General features: G+C 32.7%; 1 protein-coding gene and 1 long non-coding RNA gene across 2 annotated transcripts; one reads left to right on the top strand and one right to left on the bottom strand.

The window, feature by feature from the left end:
- Window positions 1-954: 954 nt before the first annotated feature.
- LOC107869465 lies at window positions 955-9,815 on the top strand. The gene is made up of 3 exons (XR_001673813.2): window positions 955-1,023; window positions 1,128-1,229; window positions 9,593-9,815. It is a non-coding gene; the product is annotated as an uncharacterized LOC107869465 (long non-coding RNA).
- A 4,860-nt stretch (window positions 9,816-14,675) lies between these two features.
- On the bottom strand, window positions 14,676-16,161 carry LOC107867235 (F-box/kelch-repeat protein At5g43190). The gene has a single exon (XM_016713384.2). The coding sequence runs from the start codon at window positions 16,008-16,010 to the stop codon at window positions 14,898-14,900; it is 1,113 nt and encodes a 370-aa protein (XP_016568870.2). The 5' UTR covers window positions 16,011-16,161; the 3' UTR covers window positions 14,676-14,897.
- Window positions 16,162-25,598: the final 9,437 nt, after the last annotated feature.

Raw genomic sequence — 25,598 nt, 5'->3', positions numbered from 1 at the left:
CGACCTTATTACTTCTCTCAAGAAAGTGGGAGACAACAGAGTTTTGAAGACCTACTGCTCTTTTCAGTCCTTCCTTCAATGACTTCTTCTAAGTCCATGGTCAGTCTTACTGAAAATGGTAGGAATAACTCTTCAGAAAATAATTGTGGTCTTTTCTGTGAGACTTGGAATATATTTGGTCGGACTTTTATATAGTGGGGTATAGTTATACCTAGAGATGCTCTATGGAAAATGGGATTGGATCAATTCGTCTTTGATTCGAATCAACATAACACTTATAAGCACATAAATAGTTATATCACACAAGCATATTGTAATAAACGTGCATCCTAATTGGGTCATCCTTTTGAGCCAAGGGTTGGCCTAACGTATTTGAAGGAAGTATATGCTTTTTAAAACCAATCGATTATCTCCAAAAAATCTCCATAGATATACATAAAAGACATAAATACTTACAAAACTTGCACAAAAGGGATCCAATCTTTAGGGAAAGGGAAAATAACATGACTGTCTTTTCACTATTCTCTGGCCAATGTTTTTAGTGAAGATCTGTATTTTCACTATTTTCTTTAATTTATTATTAATTATTTTTTAATCATATTAGACAAATCTGTAAAAAAGAATAAAGAAAATAAAATTACATTATAAAAGGAAGAAGGAAAAACATGTAAAGAAGGGGAAAAAAAGAAAAAATTGTGGAAAAGTGAGACTTTTAATACTAAAAAGCAGGGGGGAAAGCCTAAATTTTAGGATATAAAAATTAAGTTTCAAACTAATTAAAAATTTGATATGAAGGTCCTAAAATTCTCATTTTTATGTTCAATTAAATTTACCTTTTAGACATTCTCCTTATTTGCAATTAGATTAATTGTCCAATTAAATTACGTAATCTTTCCTATTGTAAAATAAAGTCAAAATTGTATCTCTTTGCTGAAATCTAAATATAAAGTTACCTGCTTATTCTCTTTGTCTGTTGTGCTTCAGTTACTGCTTTGTTAAGTCCATTCCTTCATCACTAAAATGGTATGTTTAACTTTTCTTTTTTCGATTACAACTTGTTCAATTTCCTTTTTCATATTTAGTAGGCGTCTAAAATTTTTTTCTTTTTGGGTTGAAACTTGTTCAAGCTTATGATGTGCGCCTCTAAATTCAAAGTTACCTGCTCATTCTCTGTGTCTGTTGTGCTTCCATTACAACTTTGTTAAGTCCATTCCTGCATCACTGAAACGGTACGTTTAACTTTTCTTTTTCGGTTGCAACTTGTTCAATTTCCTTTTTCATATTTAGTAGGTATCTAAAAAAATTTGTGAGACAAATTTGAAGTGAAAACAAGTCTCAATTTCAATTTGTGTATGGTCAAACACTACAATTTTCACTATGAAATAATTTTCTAGAAAAAAAATAAAAAATTCTCATGGCCAAGCGGACTCTTACGATATAGAGATCCACTTTTTCCTGTATTGTCCAAAGCAAAAATCTTTGACGTCTGTTGGGCTTTAAGTGCAAAGTGCAAAGAAAGCTGTGGACTTTAATTAAAAGTCGGAACAAAGGGTGAAATATTTCAAGACTAATAATTATATGCATGAATAGCAAACATATGATGTTAGAAGGTAAGGAATGAGATTTTGTTATTTAAGGGAATGAAAGGACATGGCATGTAAGACCCCGTAAAGTTTCCTCGTCTTTAAGGCTTTCAAAATGAATCAAAAGAAGTCTTACACTTAGAAATTTTGCTAAGTGCTCAACATTTAGTTTATTTTTGAACCTTCAAACTTTGGGGAATTATTTATCAACCTTTCTGACCTCCTTTTATTAATTTTTTTATTGCGTTGCGATGGGGCAAGGTAAGAGTACATCTCGGGTGAGTTTTGGAATTTTTAGACGAGCCTAAGGGCGTGTTTGGGTTTCAAAAATAGTAGCTAAAGGCTATAGAGAGGTGCCGCCCAGCTTTGCAAAGGCTCTGGGCAAGGTGCCGCCCAGCTTAGCCAAGGCTCTAGCCATGGCGCCACCCTGGCCATAGCCTTTTTGCCTAGTTTTCAGCTTCTTTCCTCCGTCTCCTTAAGGGTAGAAATGGTATTTTTTACCCCTTTATCATCCTTAACAGGGGATTAAATCTCCAAGACACCAAAATAAGTTTGTTTTCTCTCAAAATCACCAAGGACATTCATTAGGGTTTCAACCGAAAAATCCAAATATCTCAAGATTCAACCGTAGGTTTTCGATAATTTTTCAAGATTCGAATTCCCCATTGCGAGGGCTACAAGAAGCACCTATAAATTGTACGAATAGCATCCCAAAAGCAAAAGTCCATAATTTGAGGTATATGGGGTTTGAGCAAGAACACTCTTTCGTTCTTGTGCCTAAAAGTATTAGATTTTCTTAAAGAATTTCGTATTTCCAAGATGAATTCATATTATTTTACTATATTTCAAGTTTATGATATTATGGAATTGTTCAAGTCTTGAATTGCATGATTATTTTGTTCAATTATGATCTAAATTGAGAGTTCATCATATAAATTGCACATTCCTATATTGATATCATGTTTCCAAGAATTTTCAAGAGTTGTTGTCATGAGTTGAACTTTATTGTGAAATTGTGAGTCTTTGAGGATGAATTATTGATACTCCAAGAAGTGTACTTATATTTCCATGTTGTTCAGATTTTAAAACTTTGATGAAAAGTCTATCAAGATTTCAAGAAAAGAATTGAGTTTTGATCCTAAGCTAAGAAATAAATCCACATTATTTGTTTGATTTGAGATGAAGAGGAAACATATTGGCTCCCATTACATATTGTTGAATTGTTTAAGGTGGATTTTCTTAAAGTTCTGAGCTAAGTAAGGGAGTAGTATTTAGCACCGAGTTGAGCTTGATTCTGAGGTCTCATGCCCCAGAACTACGTGCCCCCATAGGTTTTTGATTTACCCCAAGTGGGTTAAGCTAGTAATCACTAAAATTTAAAGGTTCTACTCCGATGGAAAGGATAGAATAGCTCTCCCCGACATGGGCAAGACGTTCGACTCTATGTAGCTCACATGATTTATGTCGGTTAGAAGAAACTCCCAAAGTTTTATAATCCCGAGTCCCAAGTATCCCAAAGTCCCTTAAGTTTTCTAGAGTATCAAGTCTTAGAGTTCCTAAAGTATCAAGTTCTTTAGTTTTAAAGAAGTTTTACTATCCTTAAGCTAAAAGTGTAAGTTTGAAGGTATATTGATTTTGAAGGCTATGACCCTATGATTCCTAAAGTTTTCATGTGTCATGATTATTATGTTCCCAAGAAGTTTTTTGTTTTCATGACATTATAGCTTATGTCCTGAAACTTGATATTTTAAGATTTCATCTAATTTACAAGTTGAGAACAAAGAAAGAATACAGATCCAGAATAAAGGGAAATGACTCACACATGATTTCTATTATCTATTTCCTAACCATAACTTATGAGAATTTTATTCAAGCTATGTGAGTCATTTATATTTAGCATGCATGATTTCTATAAATATTGATGATATTGTTTAACTATTGCATACACCTCCATATACTCAGTACATTCTCAAAGTACTGTTCCACATATACATCTATGTGCTACATTGTCTCATAATGTACGTATCAGTTCAGTTGTAGCACGCATACTATATTCAGATAGTTGCCGCTTCCAGCCAGCAGGTGATGAGTCCTTTTGATTCAAGGGCTCGAGTCAGTTTTACAGTTTGATATTTTCTTTATTCAGTCGTGTTGATTTGGGATAGTTAGGGGTTTTGTCTTGGCTATCTAAAGTCAATGCTAGTAGAGGCTTCATAGATAGTCAGTAGAAGTTGATGTATTCAGTTTCAGTTTTATTTTTAAGAGCATAGTTGTAATCTTGTAAATTCAGTTTTGTACAGTATGGATTCAAAAATAGTTATTTTCCACTGATTTTGTACAATTTTATGTATTTTATTCAGTTGCGGATGAGTTATGCTAATAGAAGGGTTAGCTTGGGGTCACTTATGACCCTAAGCACCGTGTGACGTCTCGGGACCCATTTTTGGGGTGTTACAAACTTGGTATCAGAGCACAGATTTCAAGAGTCCTAGGTGTCTATGAAGTCGTGTCTAGTAGAGTCTTGTGAAACGGTACAGAGACGTCTGTACTTTTCTTCGAGAGGCTACAGGGCATTTAAGAAATATTCCCCTTCTTTCAAGTCTCAGATCGTGCCATAAAAAGGTCCTCTAAAAAGCTTATGCATATTCTTATCTTACTCTATTCTGGCTATATCTGCCTTATTTTCAACGTATCAGAAATAGTCAAGCTTAAATCTTTATAGATAGTTATGGGATTATAAGAGGGCTATAAAGTATCCTATCAGTGCTTTTGAGTTCCAAATATTGAAGTGCTTTATCATGTTTGTAGAAATCATACACTAAGCCCAAGTCAGATGAGTTTTCAGATTCCTCCTCAGAATCCATAATGATAACCTATACTTCCCTATCTATGTATTATTCTTGAGATAACCTGATCAGACAGTCTATGTTCCTCCCCAGATAATACTTCTATATTTGCTAGCAGAAGTTTCATAAGTTACACACAGGGCTTGAGAGGAGCTCTCTAGTGTGTTATGAGTCCTCAAGTTTAAAGTTATGTCCTCATTCTTATGAGTCGTTCAACTAAGACAGAAAAAAATGTGTATTCTTTGAACGTTGAATATTGTGTTTTAAGTTTCTATCTTTGGTAACCTTGTTATTATTGCGTTGAATCAAAGTCTAGTGAAGCCGTGTAGAAGTAGTATGTACTAATGGATTATAATGAGATAGGTCATATGATTTTGACCGATTACTATTATTATGAAGTTCTAGTGGACTAGTGTTTCTTGATGTTTTGTTTTATAGCTTCCAAGTGAGAATTGTGTGTAAGGTGGGTTGTTAAATCATGTTTAGCACTAGACATTAAGTTTGAATGGTTAATGGTTATCAAGGTGGATGTAATGATTTCTTGGTTAGTGATGCTAGTTATATGGAAGTGATCTAGTAGGCTTGAACAGTACGTGCAAGAGTTTGAGTTCATTTTAGTTCGTAATTAAATATGATGAAGAAGTATGCCCAAGGTGATATGGGGTCGCATTATTTTCTAAGGTTATTACTTGTTGTGTGTGGTTATTAGTATCGTTGAGTTGCTAAGAGGAAGGAGACTAGTTATATAGTATATGATGTTCTTAATGGCTAAGTTAAGGAGTTGAGTTATGGATAGATGATGTTGATCCCTATTTGGTATTATCTTGATTCGCATGGTTTAGAAATATAAGTTTAGAGATGCGATATTAGTAGGCTATGATGGAAGCAGTATGGTTTATTAAAGGTTAAAGATATTCGTGTTAAGTGTTAGAATCTAAGTTTGAATCTATGAGGATTGAGCGAATAAAAATGAGAGTTGAAGCTCTAGATGGTGTGAACTTAGGATGTGGTGATACTCTTGAAGGTTCTAAGTTAGTAAGTGTTCAAGATATTATATGATGATTAGTGGGGATGTATAAAGATAGAGTTGTACCTCGAAAAAAAGTATTAGAAGTGGGTTTTACACTTTCAGGTTTAGTTTTTCAGATTAAGTTTGCTATTTACGTGTATCGTTGTGTTCCAGACTCTAAGAGTCTAGTGAGTGTAGTTTAATTTAGAGTTTAGTAAAGGGTTCCTCAGACTTAGAATTATGGAATTTAGCTAAGAGAGAGATGATAGAATGAGTAACTAAGTCAAGCTCTCAGATTCTAGTAGTGATGCCAGTATGTTACAGAACATCGAAAAGTGAGGGTGAGGCTCAACCCATTCTTATTTCAGTATTGGTATTTCAGTTATCCCAATATCTACTTATACCTTACGTGTTAGTTCTATGATGATAGTTCATGCTCATCCATATAATAGAGAATCATATACTCTCTCAGTTCCTAGTATGAGGAGTTCCAATTCATCCAGCAGTTGGAATCACATTCCATAAGTTATGAACTCCAAATTTAGGTCATGCAGTTCATGACTAATGTACTCATGCTTTACAGTATGTTCAGTTCCATTACTCGTGTAACACCCTTAACGATCAGCGAAATTCAGATTTATATCTTGTATGCCTTCTGATTAGATCTCTTTAATAAGTCCATGTTGTAAACACTCTTTTTCCTGGCCTCGGTAGAGTGTCAAGTTATGCTTAGTATCCCTTCATGTTTCAGGCCCTGGTATTCCAACCTCCAGTGACCTTCCCTTAGGTCAAGATAGTGATGATGAACAGTTACATAGGTGGGAGAGAGTAAATGTGTTATATTGGGAAAGATGGTTGTATGCTACTTTTATGTTAGTCTATAAATGAAGAAATATTGAGGTGAAGCTTTTTGTTAATGACTTGGTTAGCAGAGAATATTTTATGCGTGCTTTCTTAAGAATTGTGCATGGAAGTTGTTATTGGTAGAGGTGTTAGAGAATACGAGAAAGACACTCTTATGGGTATTTATTTAGAAGTGCATATGTGGTTATGAAGATAGGCTTGAATGTCATGTTGGTATATAAGTAGATGGGCACGTTGTGCGCTAAAGATTTCCTAGTAAGAGGTTGAATTTAGTTATTAAATTGATAAAAAGAATCATCTTAGAGAAGAGAAGTTATGACAACGCCTGGGGTATTGAATCCATAGTTCAGACTAGTATTACGATGTTATGTGCAGTACCTCATGATTCCGAGTTAGGCTTGACCCTGATGAGAGGATTTAGTTCAGTTTAGACTTTAGTAGATGGATTTATCAATGCCCATGTGAGAATTACAAGTTGAATCATGGGAATATGGTATTCAAAGGAGGATTGTATAGTTGAGGAAGTATTTGAAGAGTGTTTCTAAGTTTGAAAGTAAGAAGCTGCATTGCTTATGGCCTAGTAATTCTATCCAAGCTTATGATTTATGGGTCTATGTTCCATGCTATAGAGTGGTAGCAGTGTCGTGATTTCTTATTCAGATGTTTTGTTCAGATCATGCCCAAAGTTCGTTACTCCCTAACATCATTAGAAATTTCTTAGAGTATGAGCATTCAGTATGATTCAGTCCGTATAGCCAGCAATCCAGTTTAACAGTCAGCCAGACACATTTCTATAGTTTTCCATCTTCAGATTTTGTCTAGTCTTACTACCTAAATTTTACGAGTATGGCCATTTTAAGAGGTAGTTTATTCGCATTCAGGTAAATTGCGAATTCAGCTCAGTAAATGCATCAGGCATTAGTTTCATTCAGATATCTAGTCATGATTCAGTTCATAAGTATTTGGTGAATGATCTTAGTTTTCCAATCAGTCCGTTGAGGGTGATACTTGGGAAGCAGAAGCAGACATGCATACCAAGTATCCTCATCTCTTCTCCATGAACTCAGATTTAGTTGAAGAATGGTTTTTCATTCATTCAATTTTTTTCCAGTCTCAGATTCATCTATGTAGCTAATTTCGTGAGAATTCATGCACTAGTAAATTAGTTTAGTAGCTCATCATGTTGAGATTTAGTTTATTTTAGTTGTGCATAATAGCTTATAGCCTCAGATTCCTCAGTATTTTTCAGCTTATCTATCCATATTCGAGGATGAATGTTTTAAAGGGGGAGATATTATAACACCCCATAGTTTTTCTAGCTTAAATTCATTCCTAGAACGTTAAGGAATAGCTTCCAAAATGAAGAATATTTATTTCGTGTGAAATTTTCTAGATTTAGACCTCCCATTGTGTGGGAAATTGAATAAGCTTTCCATCGATACCAAATTCTCCCAAATCTGAAGGTCGGTTGAGGAGTTAGAGCATTTTTAAGTTGACAGTGTCCCACCTGAGCAACCACCGTGTCGCGGTGAAGGACAATTACATATTTGTCAATTATAGTGGACCTCCGCGATATTGGCGCATCGCGGAGAGGTCCAAATTCCCAATTGTCAAAATTCAGTAGCCCAACGCGATACTGGCACATCGCATTAGTGTCCAATATGGCATTCCAAAAGGGCACCGCGATGGTGGCGCGTCGGGGAGCACACCCAGTTTTCACTCGTCCACTTTCCAGTAAGCCACCGCGATAGTGGCGCGTCGCAGTACCAGTTCAGAAAATATTACCTTTTCCAAATCCGTTTAGGAGTTTAAAAGAGGTATTTCGATCAATTTCCAATCCCCCAATTCGTGTATAACATTATATTAAACCCATTATAAGCCTATTATACTCATTATTCATCAATTCTCTCTCAAAGAAAAACCCTAGAGCTCAAGTCTTTCACTCCAAGAAATCAAAATTCTCCATTGATTCTCCAAGAAAGCTCTAAATTGAGGATTTCCAAGACAAGATAATCAAGAACTCATCTTCAAGAACTCCAAATAGGAATAAATAATTCAAGTTTCTCCATCTAATCATCTATCAAGGTAAGTGGGGTTTATGAGCAAGGATCTTCTTTCATCCTTGTGCCCAAAACTAGCTTTTAACTTCAAATTTACATGATTGTATATGAAATTACATGAGATTTAAATTAGGGTTCATAGCCATTATTTCTATTTGCAAGATTATGAGTTTTTAAGAGATTTTAAAGATGAATTGCATGTCGATTTTCGTATTTTCATGCCTATTGCAGTAATTTACAGATTTTGAGATGAATTATCATTGTTTTCATTATCAAGCATGATTATTATGATGTTTTGACATGAGTTTGATGTATGGGTTATCAAGCCCCAAGTTTATATATTGATATTTCAAGAAAAATAATGCTTTAAGCATCCTATGATCAGTTTATTCACAGATTTTCAGTAAAACTTTGATCTTTTGATCCTAAGCTAAGATAAGGAATCCATATTGTTCATATAGTTTGAAATTTAATGAAAGAGAAGCATAATTGGTTTTCCATTATAAACCCTTGTGCTATTTTAAGGTGGATTTCCTATAAGCTCTGAGCGATAAGTATGGGAATAGTATTTAGCCCCGAGTTGGGTATGATTCTAAGGTCTCATGCCCCAGAACTACGTACCACCGTAGGTTTATGATTTGCCCATAGTGGGCTAAGATAGTGATCACTTAAGCTGAGGTTATACTCCCTGGAAAGAGTATGACACCTCTCCCCAACGTGAGGTTTCTTCCTAAGAAGGACGAGACGTTGGATTCCATGACAGCTCACCTGGTTTATGTCGGTTAGAAGTACCTCCTAAAGTTCCTAATTCCTAAGACAGAATGACAGAAAAGCTTTTAGAAAAATAAGTGTAAAGGCTCACCAATTTATTCAGATTATGCTTTACAAAAATATATTTAATTATAGTTTTCAACTTTCAGTTTTCAGATTTAAGGGTGAGTCCTTTCTATACTTAGATAATATGATTTAAAGAGAGAAAACAAGTACAACTTCTAGAACTAAATGTTATGACTCACTAGATTTATAAGTTTGAATTGCTATTCATGATTTCATATTTCAGTATTTCAGATATTCCAGCTTATGTGAGTCATTTACATTTAGCATGCATGGTTTACAAATTATGATGATGAGATTATGTTTTTACTTAGGTATTCACCTCCATATACTCAGTACATCCTCAAAGTACTTATCCACATATATGTCTATGTGCTACATTGTCTCATAATGTAGGTACAAGTTGTAGTATGTGTAGTCAGAATCAGACAATCATAGATTCCAGCCAGCAGATGATGAATCCTCCTACTTCGGAGACTTTAGTATGGTGTTATTTATGTACTGTACTTTCTTACTCACTTATATTGATTAGTGGTAGTTGGAGTCGCGTCCCAGCTATCTATAGTCAGTATAATAAAGGCTTCATAGACGTCAGTTAGAGCCAATCATGTAATTTCAATCCCTCTTTTCAGATTTTATCAGAATGTACAATTGTATCAGTATTGTGTTTTCATAGATTCCATCATTATTATGTTTTCGTACAGTAAACTCAGTCATTTTATACATATTTAATCAGTTGCTTAACAGTATGTCAGTTCATGGGTTAGCTTGGGATCACTTGTGGTCCTAAGCACCGTGTGATGTCTCGGGACCCATTTTCGGAGCATTACAACACTCGTAGTGGTTAGGACCCCACCAAGGAGGACGACATCAACTCAATATCTCATTTTGAGTTACAAATCAATCACTATATGTGTTGAAAGATCACTTCTTCAAAAATATCACCTAACTACACATATTACCTCCCTAAAATTAAAAAAGTATTAAATATATATTTTTTAATTTCTCATCCAATATTTGATATTCATTTTTTTGTCTGACTAATCTGAATTCACGTCCCTCTTTTGGGAGGGGCGGGGGATAGAGTGCTAAGTAGCATAATTTGATTAAGGATAAAAAAAGTACATATTATTATATAACAACCTATGATGGCATTAATCCATAAATGTCATCAGTACTATAATTCAAAATATTTCTCTGAAAGAATTTCGTCCTTGACTATATTATCTTACTTTTAGAGGATTAGACCTCTCTATATATACATAAAGCTATTGCTATGAAGAGTTCAAGTAGGACTCTAGTATGTGAGTTTAAGCTAATCCTATATCCACTAGATAAGGGAATACAACTGCAACCTATACATTTGAATTTTAAAATCAAAACAATATCATTATCTATTAGGCAATTCCTTTATCCTTACAGCCCCCCGCAAGTGCAGCGATGGTACAACCATAGCAAGCTTGTCCCTGAGAAATAGAAACCGATGTGTAGCAAGACTTTTATTCATGATATCAGCCACCTGATCCATAGAACTTATGTAGCGGACTTTCATGTCTTTTGAAGCTACCTTCTCCCTCACAAAGTGAAAATCAAGTTCAATATGTTTAGTGCGAGCATGGAACACAGGGTTGACAGCGAGGTATGTGGCTGATAAATTATCCCACCATACTTTTGGAGCAACTAGAAGAACAATTTGAAATTCTTTAAGTAGATTTTGCAGCCAAGTTATTTCAGTTGTGGCTGCAGCAAGGCCTCGATACTCTGATTTTATGCTAGAGCGAGAAACTATGTGTTGCTTTTTGGAGCTCCATGACACCAGATTGGGACACAAAAATATTCAGAAGCCATGAGTGGAACGTCGATCATCTGGGTAGCCAACCCAGTCAGTATCCAAAAAACCAGTAAGTGCGCAGGAAGCAGATGGACGCAACATTAAACCAAGATCAATTGTACCTTTTAGATATCTAAGCAACCTCTTCATAGTTGTATAATGCACTTCACGAGGATCATGCATAAACTGACACAACTTGTTAGCAGCAAAGGAGACATTAGGTCAGGTAATTGTGATGTATTGTAATGCTTCAACAATACTCTGATAAAGTTCCGGTTGATCAAACGTTGGGCTGCCATGCTGGGAAAGTGAAGACCACTTACCATGGGTGTCGAGATAGGCTTCACACCTTCCATAGAAGCTCTAGTTAATAAATCCCTGATATATTTGGATTGACACAATAATAGACCATGCGAGGCAGCACAAACTTCAATACCCAAGAAGTAATGTAGAGGTCCCAAGTCTTTGAGAGCAAAATTCTTAGAAAGTTTAGAGATGAGGGATGAAATAAAAGAGGAAGAGCTCCCTGTAATAATAAAATCATCCACATACACTAAAATAATTGTAAGGTAATTATTTTCCATATGAATAAACAAAGAAGATTAAAGCATAAGCCTCATAGAACTAATTCCATACATGAATTTAAAAAACAGTTTATTTCGAGACGAGTTCCAAAAGAAAAAACTTTTAAAATTGAGTTATTGACTATAGCTGTAGTTCGAATATATTGAACCACAAATTTAACAATTTTTTTTTTTCTTAATTAAACATCATCATACAAATTGTACCAAATGAATAATTAACCTACAGACGGTCATGAATATAATATGCCAAACCAATAAGTCTATCCATGATTTTTTCACATAAAATTTAATATTATTTCAGGCTTCATATATAAGTAGTTTTACGTAATCTAAAATTGATATTTTATTCTTTATTATCACTTATACCAAACTTATAACTAAAATGAACTTATGATTTTATATTTTATTCTATTTGACCCATGTTTTATACACTATAGCATATACAGGTAATTAAAAAAAAAATCTTAATTCTGATTATGATTTTTATTTTTTGACGCTTAAAATTTAAAAATTGATTGAACGTGATATTCATGTTTGTCATCAAGGATCTAAATATTGTAGAGTGATTTAAGTGAAAAAAATTAAAAATTACATTTTTGGGGTTCCTAGAAGCTTGAAAAACTTTATCATTTTAAGGTCGTCAATGAAAAAGCGACCCATTTCAAATGGAATTTTGTGATTAAAGTTCGTAGGAGAGAAAAGTCATTTTTTGTACACATAGCATTAAGCCATAATAATAATAATAATTTTCATAAGATATCTATCGATGTCCTCTAACACAATAAGGTTGAGGACTTCCCCACGATGTTGGTATTTCTTCCCTATATCATTTTTAGAGATCAACATATATCATTTTTAGAGATTTGGACTCTTTTTTCATTTGTTTTTACAACTCAAACACATTATTATTCATATGTCCTCATGATAGAGAGTATATATGTGTATCCTATATGGGGAATTTCCTATTTTCTCATATTTGATTGGTTAAAACTTTTAAAAGTATTTTCTAATGAAAAAATGAAATATCAATGATATTCGGTCATGTCCGTATTTATAGTGATAATTGGCAACTTTATGGTCTATGGATGTGAAATCATTTGTAGTGCTGCAATAAATTTACCGACCCATCACTAGTGCAAACAATTTAAGTAAATAGTAAATATTAAAGGCATGTGTAACAGATTTGCAAGTCATTAATTGTCACATTTGATTTACTTGTAACGTTTTGTAAGTCAATATGTGTTTGTGTACTTGCATAATGGACATAGTGTACTTTTTAGACTCTTTCTCAGTATATATTTTAATACTTGTAGGGGATGACTACAAGATAATTAAAGGTCTGGAATAATAAACTGCAACGGTGCTTATTTACCCTGCTTGAGCATCTCGATAGACCAATCAAGTATGAAAAACGCAAAAGGAGAAGAGAACAGTAGCAACAATAAATGATGTGATAACTGAAGTCAAGGAGACACTAAAATTGAACAAGATAGTCCAGAAGCACTTCCTTACTAAAACGGGCAGCCCAGTCCACTAAAACTCCCGCTATGCGCAGATTTCGAGGAAAGGCCCCACCACAAGTTCCTTACTGTCCTATTGATAGTGTTGTTTTAATCTGTTGGGCTTGGGGTTTCCTCCTATGACCTGTACATTTAACCTGAGGAAAGCTTTTGGGACTTCGACTCATAAAACTTCAAACTTTTTCTAACTAAAATGCGTGTTCAAATACAACTTTAAATTCTAAAAACTAAAATTTTCAAGCTTCAACTTCAAAATGTGTTTGGCCAAAGAGGAGCTTATTCTGCAGGGCGGAGGACAGAGTAGTTGTTATCTTCGGTCTCCAGCAGAGAAGCGTATTGTTCTTGGAGAGCTTCAAGACGCTTATTGTCAGGTATATTGTCTGACATGGAAAGCGTTGCTTTGCTTGGCAAGCATTCCATAGTAATAGCTGATAAGAACCTTGTGCACCGTTGCACTCTTTACGTTCCTGGGATGACAATGGGGTCTTCGTATATACAACACCTACCCACATCAGTACTGTCTTCTTAATGGGGATATTGGAATCATCAAAACCTCAGACGTCCTTGTCTACACCTTAAGTTGCGCGGACTCTTCAGTTTCGACGCCGCACCCATGTCGGATTCTCAAAAAATACACTAGTTTTGGCGAATCCAACATGCACCCATTGACTTGGTGTATTGTACGCAGCCTTCCCTGATCAATTCCATTTCTGCCAGAGGCTGTTTCCAAGGCTTGAACTCGTGACCTCCTGGTCACATGGAGGCAACTTTACCAGTTACTCCAAGGCTTCCCTTCGGGGAGCAGTGAGTACTATCTTTTGAATCAGCTAATAAGATTGATCAGAAAGATAATTGCATAGGTTTAAGATAGAGGACCTTCGGCAGGGTAATGCAGGCATTGTTGAATATGCCTACCGGAAGATGAAAATTCAAGAGGCTTTCAAATCCTTTATAAGAATGAAGTTATGAGTCAATTCCACAATGCCTTGTAACTTGGTGATGTTCGTGAACGTGTTATGATTTTGGAGAATGTTGGTCATCAGCCCCTTGCATACATTAAAAGGGCAGTCAGTCCAAAGGCTCAAGGATACTACTGAGCGTCTTGCAGAAGAATTGGGTGGTAATGTTCCATCATTGCCAAAGGAGAACAAAGCATCTATGTTGCTGCCCCCCTACTCCCATCTCAGATACGGGCGACTGGCCTGTACTGATTGTGACAAAAAAGATATTTGAAGGTGGACTGGATGCTACAGCCAGGGATGGACAATGTGGCTAATGAAGAAGAGGCTGCAGATGTTGAATTGGGAAATAGGGATATTAGTATGGTGCTGGAGGATGAGGAAAGACGCGATGAAAATGACGAAGATAGAGGATGGGATCTTCCACCTGATACTAACACACCAAAGATTGCACATTGATAACAAGTTCTTTTCCACAAAAATGGAGACATCAATCACTGTCGAAGATTAAAGTCGTACAAAGTTTGCAAAAACCAAAACAAGAAATTCAATCGTCTTTTAGTTCCTTTTCAAAGCACACCAAAATTCAACAAACACCAACCAAATTCTTTCAAACAAACAATGCTTCTACAAGGTTTATTTTCATATGCTAATAGAGTATATCACTACTAAATATAGCAAATCAAACACAAATGCTACTCCTATATACACACATACGAAAACGAAAAGAAAATAACATAAAGTGAGTCAAGGAACACCTCCTCAGAAGCACGTGATTTCGCCTTTTCGATCCAACTGATCTTACTATTACACAAAGGCATATAGCTCAGGAACAAACGAGAACCATCTGAATCCACAGCTCCATTTATCAGGCAACGAAGGGCATTTAGGAAGCCAATGCCAGGTCCTTCTAGCAACCTTATAATACAATATCTCAGGCCAAGAATAACAACACACACAAATCAACCCTTTATGCCAAAAGCAATAAACATGTTCATAGTTGTGATAACAAACTGATAAAAACTTCCTACATATCAACTCTGGCACATTCTCAACTTCCACCCAAATCTTGGAATTCCCATCCAATTCCCACAACTTCATGCTTCTTGAAATCCCATTACTCCCATTTCCACTAATCAAATACAACTTTTTATCACCATCACTCACCAATCTTGCAAAAGTAAGCTCACTAGGCAGCTCAAAATTGGATCTTTTCCACTCCCCATTATCAAGATTCATACCAATCACAAAATAAGGCTCAGGAGTAATAAACCACAAACACCCATCATAAAAAACACCTTCTTGATGATGATTCTCATTCAAAACCAAATCAAATCCACCAAACTCACTCCAAGAATTCACCAAAGAACAATACACAAAAACTTGACTTCTTGAAGATCCAAAAGTAGACATCACAAACAACTTATACCCATTATTAGATCCACAAACCAAAGTAAGTGACTCAAAAGAAAAGGGCAAAGTTGGAAACTTAACAACCCTTGAAGTCCTTGCTAAAACATTAGTAACAACAAAAGAACTAGAACTTGACTTACTAAAACACAACAAACCATTAGAAGAAGACAAAAGAACAGAAGAACTAGATGGCAAAACAGGTGAAACACAAAGAGATAAGTTCCTCCAATTGTTGTGTACAGTATCAAAAAGTGGATACTGCCTTGGAAACTGTGGGTGTGAGAGTAAGAAAAATGAAGAAAAAGGTGATGAATCTGGTGAATTTGGTGAAGGGGAAGAGTGTTTGGATATGAAAGGAGGTGAAAATAGAAGAGTCTTGAAATGCTTACAAGTTGATTTGAGTTTCAAGAAAGTTTTTAAAGGGAGAAATGATAGCAAATATTCTAAAACATCTTCTGGTAATTTGCTCCATATCTTTGGATCCATTTGTTGTGATGATAACACCATCTTCTTGTTCTCCACTTTGTACTTGGAATCAAATCAAACATACATATATATATATTTAGTACTGTGTGAAACAAACTAGATGGTCTGGTTCTAGTTTTATATGAAGAGAAACAAATGGACATTTTTAGGGGTTGTTTGGTAAGAGTAATGGACATTTTTAGGGGTTGTTTGTAAGAGTAATAAATGTTTTAATTTGTTTGACGTGATTTTTATAAGTTCTATCCTCTTTTCGGAAACTTTTTAATATTCTCTCCGTTATAAAATAATTGACATGTATAAATTTTATATAATTTTTAAGAAAAATTATTAAGAGGTGCCAATTAACTAATATTTATAATCCTATATTATTTAAATCTTGATTACATGAATCTTTTCAATTAATTATTAAGAATATAGTTTAAAAAACGTAATTAATTATCTCTTGATCTTTTAAATATATCAATTATAAACACATTCTTTTATTAAATATGTTTTTTGAGACAGAGGGAATATTTTAACTTTTTACGTGATATATTTAAGACCATAAAATTAAAAGATATTTTTTATACTTTTAAAATATTTTTAATTTAAAACTATAAGATTTAAAAGTTACTTTTTAAAACTTCTTACCAAGTTATGATATGTCAAACAAATACAAATGGGAGAGTAATAACTTTTGGATAGTGCGTAGGATTACTTAACAAAAAAAAATTGGAGTAAAATTGTTATTATGATCGGGTCCTTTTTTGAATTCTGCGCATGACAAAAGCTTTAGTATATCAAATCGTTCTAATTTAAAGTTATTTTATCTTATTTTATTTTATATTCTGTTAGGAGTGCTAATTAGTCTTGTTATTATTTTCATATTATTTGTACCTGTAACAATGAAATAAGTCATCTTTTACCCCCTTTACTCTGTTTTACTTGCCATATTTTTTAATTTTACTAATTCTTTTAAGTTAGATGAAATTAAGTAAATTTATATTTTAAATTTTAAATACTTAAAATCTATATGAAAAATGTTATAAATATTAATTTTCTAATAGATCAAAATACATATAAAATATCTATTAAAATTTATATAATTTAAATTTTAAAAAGTGAAATATGATAAATAAAAATGAACAAATAACTATGTGAGACAATAACATTCTGTAAAATATCTCAATTCATATGATAATTTTGCCTATCTTGTCTCGTACCAAACGACCCCTTAAATTCTTGTATTTGGTAAGCAACCGGATTTGTTTTTGACAATTTCGAACGTGATTTCCGAGGTGGCAAGAGGACAAAACAACAACAAAAATTTATATAATATGTTTGAAATAATCCTTTCAAAATTTTATATAATATGTTTGAAATAATCCTTTCAGTATCCAAGTGAGCAATAATGACCTTTTAAATTTGTCAATAGTGAATATTTTCAGTTTTTATCAAACTTTGATGTTATAGTATATAATAATCGGACCCTATGAATTATTTTGATATAAAAAACACAAGAAATTTTCATCAAGATAGCATAAATCACAACTTAAAGTACACTAATCATAAAAATAGTAAACATTATACTTCAAAAAATTATGCCAAACTCTTAAATTAGATCAAAAATTATATATATGATATACAACATTATTTCTAAATAAGTTCCATTTAATATTTTCAATTTTCACAATTCCAATCAAAATTTAATAAATATATGAAAACAATAAAAAAAAAAAAAATCTCATTATTGATATTAAAATTATAAAGATGCTCTACATGCTACTTAAATACGTAATAATTTTCAACCTTACTTGAGAAAGGAACATTTTGGAAAAATATTTCAACCTTACTTGAGAAAGGAACATTTTGGCGAAATAATCTATTGAACCTTTATATTTATCTTCGGTTGTATTATAGACACTTTTAATTAACTCTTTATTATCTAGATTGTTGAATTCATCATAACATAAGATTTTAAATACTTTTTAAAAGAAATTATATTCTAAATGAGTTCAATTAAATATTTTCAATTTTCATAATTTCAATCAAATTTAACAACCAAAATTTAATAAATATATGACGTGGACTAAAAGTATTCATTATGGATAAGTTTAAAAGACTAAAGTTAATCTAAATGCTAATTAAAGAACTAGTTTCAACCATTTTTATCATTTTCTTCGGGAGAGATAACAACACCCTTCATTTCAATATAGTTAATTTTTGTTGACTTGATACTAAAATAGTTAACTTTTGTTGACTTGATACCTTTTATAGAAAACATTTATTAGAAGTTTATTTTATCAAATTAATATTATTAATTAATTTTTAACATATAAATTTAAATATATATATATATTATATTGTCAATTAATAATATAGATAGTATTGGAAGAACATATATTAAAATTCTCTTAATTTCATAAACAAGACAGCTAAACTGGAAATAAAACTTTGAGTAAGAGAACCAACTAAAATAAAAGGATAGAGCAGAACATGACAATTAATTAAGTTTATTTGAGATTGATAAGCAAATTGACCATTAATTAAGTTTAATTGAGATTGGTGCTTTCTTTTTTTAGTTGAAAAAGGAGAAGTTGCAGTTGACTTAAACATTGAAAATTAAAGTGGGAAATGATAAATTTGAACGGTTCATACCGGCCATTCGTCTAATTTTGACAATGAAAAACTTTATAATTAAGTTCATTTATATATGTGATGAATATTAAATGGGAAAAAGGGAAACATAGCAGTTGTTGCTGGACAAATAGGTTGTGCTCTTCTTCTTGTACATGCTAGAAGAGAAAAATAGATTTATAATTTATGTGATATATTTTTAGTGTATTTTAAAAAAGAAAGTTAGAATTTTTTTTTATAATTAAAAATGATTTAATTCTAAAGTTTTCTTTTATTTTCAGTGAAATAATGTAAAATCACACTAATATCTAAGGTTTGCTTTAACCCACAAATTTTTAAAGTTTGGTTTTCTTTTATAAATTTTGTGTCAAGTCAAATAATATTCCATAAATTGGAGTAGAAGGAGAAGTAAGTAAAAGATGTTAAGGTTGAAGTACAAGAACTAGTTTGGCCATAAAAATTATTCATTTAATAATTTTTCGCTTTACTTGAAATTAGTGCTTAGTTAAGAAAATTTTAAATTCAACTTGAAATTGTATATCAAATTTTTAAGACTGTATAAATTATCTTTCAACTTATTTTCAATTTTAAAGTTATAACTAAGTATATTCAAGTATGAACATTATTTTAGATATATGATCAAATAAGCTTCAACTCTATAAATTTTAAATAAAGTAAAAATAGTTAAAATCTATTAACAAATGCACACTACAAATATCAAGCAGTGACAACCTTTATTTTTGAAGTTAATAGTATGATTTTAAGGACAATCTTCATATCAAATAGCAAAATACCTTTTCTCCGTTTATTATATTGAAAATAATAGCGATTCGTATCCAAGGATGGAAGAAAATTGGTGTTTAATATGAGTAGATAATTAGGATCCGTATGGCCTTAAGAATCAAAAACATATTCATTTTTTTTAGTTGAATTTGTGTTTGATCATAATATTTTTAAAATAGTTATTTTTAAAGATAAATAATATAAAACATAAATTATTTTTTTTAGAGATTTATGAAAATTGAGTTATTTTATATAAATAAAAAATTTAGATTTTCTTGAAAATAAATAAATTTTAAATACAAAAAGTGAATTTAAAAATAGCTAAAACGACTCATGAGGTGTTTTTCAAATAATTAAATAGTGTGAATATATTTTCTGAAGATATTTATAATTAAACAAATATTTTAAAATAAACTAAAAACGTATTTCAGAATATTAAGAATAACATTCATACACAAACGCCCACTTAGTGTTGTTTTATTTATTTATTTTTCAAGCATTTGAGATTAGAAGAGTGAAAAAAGGGCAAAAGCACTTCGAGAATTTGATTTGCGGGTTGTTTACTTCCCGGGACAGCAAGATTATTAACATGGTAACACACGTCATCTTAATTTATTTATTTTTAATTATTATTAGGATCATTTGGTATTTGGTAGAGCGTATATCTAAGAAATATTAGTACTAAATTTTAGTATAATGTTTGGTTGCAATTTATTTTCTTTTAATACATATTCCCTCCGTCCCATTTTACTCATCCCAAATTGGGATGACACAGCTATTAAGAAAAATAATAAATAACATGGGTAGTTTACTATAGTACCCCTATTGAATGATGTTTACATTTTAATTTTTTAAGAAAAGTAATTAATGCAAAGGGTGAAACATGAAAAAAAAAATTCTTGTCTTGATAAGTAAAAGAGGACAAGTAAAATCAGATACCAGATTAGGAAATTTGGGACGAGTAAAATGAGACGGAGAGATTATCTTAGTTATATATCATGTTTAATGTTACTAGTTTAGGTGTATGTGTCTCGCGCGTGTACCCCACTTTAATGAGTTCAAACGTTATACTAAATAAAAAATTTATTTAAATAATAAAGATGAATACAATAATTAAATTCAATATCTTTTGAATATGTAAAGATGAAGAATTTATTTAATTAAACCTAACCTTTACCGAAAACGATTCTCAAAACTGATCGACATTCATCTACCACCTGTAAACTGTAATAAAATAATACGATAATAGAGACATCAAATAATACAATTAAATCTAACTTTTATACTAAAATTTCCTCAAAGCATCTGACACTCATCTACCACCTGTTAATTATAACAAAATAATACGATAATAGAGATATCAAAGTAATATAAATATTGTTGACACCTAATTTTTGCCCTCCTCAACTAATTTTAATCCCGAGTTTCTTCAATTTTTAATAAAATCAAAATATTTATTTTATCCGAATAAATTTTTTTTCAAAATATATTTGTACGTAATTTTGTCATTTTAAGTAGCTATTATATATTATCGTGTTCAATTATAAGATATTATGTAATTTGATTACTTAAATATTTATTCTATAGGATATCGGATTTTAATTAAGGAACATTTTGAAAATAAATATAATAATTAAAATCTTGATTCAAATATGATTTATTCCAAAAAATAATTTATTTGGAGAAATATTTATTCAATATTATTGAATCAAGAAGTTCAAGATTAAACAAAGTACTAATTTGTATAGAATCTCGATTAAATTTAGTCAATTTATCAAATTTGACCATAATTGAAATCTAATTAATCACAATTGTCATGCGATTGATCAAATTGATATCCAATTTGGTTAACATTTAAATAAAATTGGCTAAAAATTAATTTAATTCGGCCTTTTTTAAATGACCAAATTTTTACCCATGCATTTTTTTTGGGCCACAAAATTGGCCCAACATAACAACTAATCAGCAGCCCATCCTTTTATTTTCACCCACCAGCCCACTTTGAAACTCTATACCTGGCCCACACTCTCAATAGCCCCGCTCTTTCAACTTCAGAAAATAAGAGCAGCAAAACCCAATCAACAACATAACCAAAATCGCGAAGAACAGCGATTGAACGACAACAATGGCAAACCCGATGCCAGCATCCACCGACCCAACTCCAGCAACGGCGACCCACGCCGACTCGACCCAGACCCGAACCCGCAATCGGTAAAAACCCGATCTATGACCCGTTTTCAACCAACAATAACTCGTAAGCCTTTTTCCCGCTTTGATTTTCTCAAAAAAATGGTCGAATCTTCTAGAAGGTGTTGATGTGTCATCCCAAACGGCTGATTTGTACGAATTCGTACAATTACAACTGATTATTTTTATCTCCTTTTAAAAATTCAAAATTACCCTTTACAAAAACCCCAAAATACCCCCCAATTTTCCTTATCCCACATCGGTGAAGCTCAAAAAAGGACCCTATTTTGTTCTCTATATAAAGGTTTCACTATTGAGCAAAAAGGAGAAGTCTCGGAAGGTGAAAAAAGTCATTTTGAGCAAAAAATCAGTATATTTTTATTTGAGTAAAAAATTTTCTTCTTCCCGAGAAAGGTTGAGGGCTGCTCGGAGCTTTCGGAGTCGCGAAAGAATCCTCTGGTGGGGATAGAGTCCGGTGTTAGCTCGTTGTCCATTTTGCTGCTCCGAAAGAGGTAAACATCCTTTGCCATTTTTACTTTTGTCATCGTTTCTTCATCCCCTTCTTTATAATGTAATTATAATGTCGTCTGTTTGCTGGGAGTAGTTGTAGATGGCTATGATGGCCTTAGGATTAGTTTGTGATTTATTGCGTTATTTCGTGGAATCAGTGTTCATGTCGTAATTTTTGTGCGATTATGTTGAATATACAGTCTCTTAATTGATTTTGTTGATCACCTATAGGTTTATGGTATGAATCAGCATATATATATATATATATATATATATATATATATATATATATATATATAGACAAAAATCTCTCTTTTTTTTCTATTTCGCTATTTTGATTTAGTGTTTCTTGTTGTGTTAGGCTAACTTTTGTATTAATTGTTTGATCCGTGATTTTAGCTTCATTTTGCTTCCCTCGGCTTTGCAATCTGTTGTCTAAACCTTGATATCATCAGTTAATTATCCACCTATCATTTCATCTTGTGTGTTGCTTATGATTTAATCTCTCGTTCTCCTTCAATTAACGACTTTCATCTTAATAGTGGTTGCTAGCATCAATTTAACTGTTTTCTTTCGCTCGTGTTAGTCTAAACTGTTTTTCCTTAGTTCTTCATTTTGACCCCTTTGTCTGTTGCTTTGTGTTGGCTTAGTCATATTGTTGTTGAGACCACTATTTCAGCCCAACTTACCTATTCGTAGTATTGTTAATTTCTACTCCAACTTACTCTTTCAAATACAATAGAATATCCTTCTTGGTTCTTTGATTCATACTATCAATAGGAATGTTGGGGTTGATTCATAAATGAGGGGTATTTTGTCCGAGGACTCCTCCATGATACTTTTGATATATAAAAGATCCTTTCGGCGTGTCAAAAAAGAGGAGTAGGATGAATTTGGTATATGTGTTTCTTTTGCCTACTTTTGATCAGTTTTTGTTTGTTGCAGTTAGTGATATTGCATGTTTTGAGTCTTTTCCCACAAGATTTTGATTAATGTCAAGCTTTCATTTCCCTGTTTTCTCATGCTTTTGTAACCATGTTTGTGATCCTATAATTATAAAAGTTTAATTTTGTTGCCTACTTTAGCATGAGGGTGTTTTAAAAGATAGATATTTTTTCAAGACTAGTAGTTTGGTTACTTAAACAAATCTCATCCGTTATTTCTCTAGTTCATAAGGAACTAAGATTATCGAATCTTGTTTAAGAGGTAGTAACCCATCTAAGGTTGAATGTTTCCTTTTATGTTGTGCTCGTGCTCGGGTCTATTACTCCTTTCCACGACTAATTTATAGATTCTCTTCATGTTTGTGAATCTTTCCGTAACATTAGAATAATAATTTATTAGTTTTATTTGCTAAGAACCATAAAAAGCCTTGTTTTGAGTTTTAGTCGGTATTACTTTAATTAATTGTTTATGATTGTCTTCTTTGAACTTCATGGATTTTGCTTCTGTTGCATTTTACCTGTGTATGAATATATTTAGATGAAACATGAATCCTATAGCTTGTAGATTGTTAAAGTTTGGCCATTTATTAATTCTTTTTTCTTTTTTTCTATCTTTTGCATGAATTCATCTTGGAGTCCAAGCGGACTCCTCCCTTTCACATTTCGTCATGGACCAACATGGCACATCTTTCGAGTCGGATCTAAAAGAAAGTTCAAAAGCTGATTACATAGCGCGTGGCTATAAAGAGTCGAACGAAGAAGAAGGTGTTAAAGACTCACACTTGAAGTGGCTAAGAGACTCAAAAGTCTCATTTATTATTTATTTATTTTATTGATATCCTTATTTATTTTATTTATTTATTTATTTGAGCCTCGAAGCCAAAGTTGTATTTAATACAGGTGGAGCAAGATTCGAGCCAAAGTCTCGAAAACTAGACTAGGACAGGTCTCGTTGATTTGAGCCCAATGGCCTAAATCCCTTACTTTCTCCTCCTTTTCCCCCTTTATGTGTTTATTTGCTTATTCGTTTTGTTTAGACTTAGTTAAAATCCCTACTAAGTCGCCTAAATCTATTTTACACAAGTCTTTGCTAAAAAATCGATCATTTTTTAACAAATTAATCTTTTTAGAAGTTAATCAAAAGATGTTTTCAAACAGTCCGGATAACCGTAAGTTAGGGACGTTTTAGGTGCCTAACACCTTCCTAAAACGTTAATAGAAACCGCTTATTTAGAATATCTAACTTAAAACGATTTTTCTGTTTTGGATCGTTTGAAGTAACTCTCTATAGGTTTCTTAATTCCTTTTCAAAATTAAGTTGCGACTCTTCTCAAAAGTCAAAATTTCCGCAAAACAAAAATAGCGACTTTGCTGGGGATTTTTAACTAGGTTCTAACCAAATGTTTGATTTCGTCTTTTGATTAACTGTTTATGTGTTTGCATGTTTTGATTCTGTAAAGTTTAACTATCGCATCTCATGGCATATTCCTACATTATTTAAACTGTTTTGGGGTTTCTTGGATGTCCCGGCCCCTGTTGTTTAATTCTAAAAATGTGTTGGAAATACGAATGGCTTATTAGCACGTGAGTCGTCTGATGGCTGTTTGTATTTTCAAACTCAAGTTGTTCGCTTGAGAACCAGTGTTCAAACCCACTTTAAACACCTTGGATAGAACGAAACCAAAACCCTATTTTAGGCATGAGCCTAGGACGACCCAGTACTCGAGCGGGGTATTGAGCCTATTAGAAAACCTGCCCTTTGTCTGTTTACCCCGAGTCAATTATAGACAAACCATATTTATGTGTTGAAGAAAATATATGCCTGTCTAATTCAATCCATTATCCTTTGGGGGTTGGGAAAAAGCTTGATTTGCTTACTTTCATAAGAAGAATTGAAGCAAGTTAAGCAAGAAATCGATTGATTTGGGAGGTTGCATCTAAGGCACAGTTTGAACGTCAATGGATGTCACCAATATAAGAAATGGACGAAGCTAAGAAGGCGAAGGCTGATAGAAGAAGCATCCAGGAGTTAGTATTTTCTATCCCCTGTGTGGGAACGTGTCTTCTTTTATGTTATTTCCTTTTCCCTAAAGATTGTATCCCTCTTTTGTTATCTTCTGTAGGCATTTATTCCCTTTTAGTGTCTATAAAAGTTGGGGGATAATGGATTGACCTTAAGAAAGCATATATTTTTCTTCAAAAATCGTTAGGTCCAAACCCTTGGCTCAAAAGGGTCATCCCAGTTAGGATACGCATTATTATAATATTTTTATGTGATATAATTGTAGTGTGTGTTTATGTGCATTTGTTTGGATCAAAGGCAAGTTTATCTGCTATGCTCCTATGGATGAATTTGGCTATGACACAAGCGACTCTACGTAGCTATTTATTGTCAATTTTTGCATTGCTTATCACATGTGGAAACTAACACGTTTGCCTTTGAGTTGTTTTACTTTTCAGATAATAGAAAACTACTCCGTGTTGAAATAAGCTGGCAGAACATCCCTATTTCACCCGATCAAAAGAGCACAAAATCCCATTCTCTGACCATCATTCAAAAATGACTGGA

The sequence above is a fragment of the Capsicum annuum genome, chromosome 4 (assembly GCF_002878395.1).
Source record: "Capsicum annuum cultivar UCD-10X-F1 chromosome 4, UCD10Xv1.1, whole genome shotgun sequence".
NCBI classification, from domain to species: domain Eukaryota; kingdom Viridiplantae; phylum Streptophyta; class Magnoliopsida; order Solanales; family Solanaceae; genus Capsicum; species Capsicum annuum.
The sequence above is the reverse complement of the archived record's forward strand: the minus strand, read 5'-3'. Positions and strand labels throughout refer to the sequence as shown.

What these genes read in the sequence shown, in the direction of transcription:
- LOC107867235 (XM_016713384.2), bottom strand. Translation starts at nt 16,010, where the DNA reads ATGGTGTTATCATCACAACAAATGGATCCAAAGATATGGAGCAAATTA.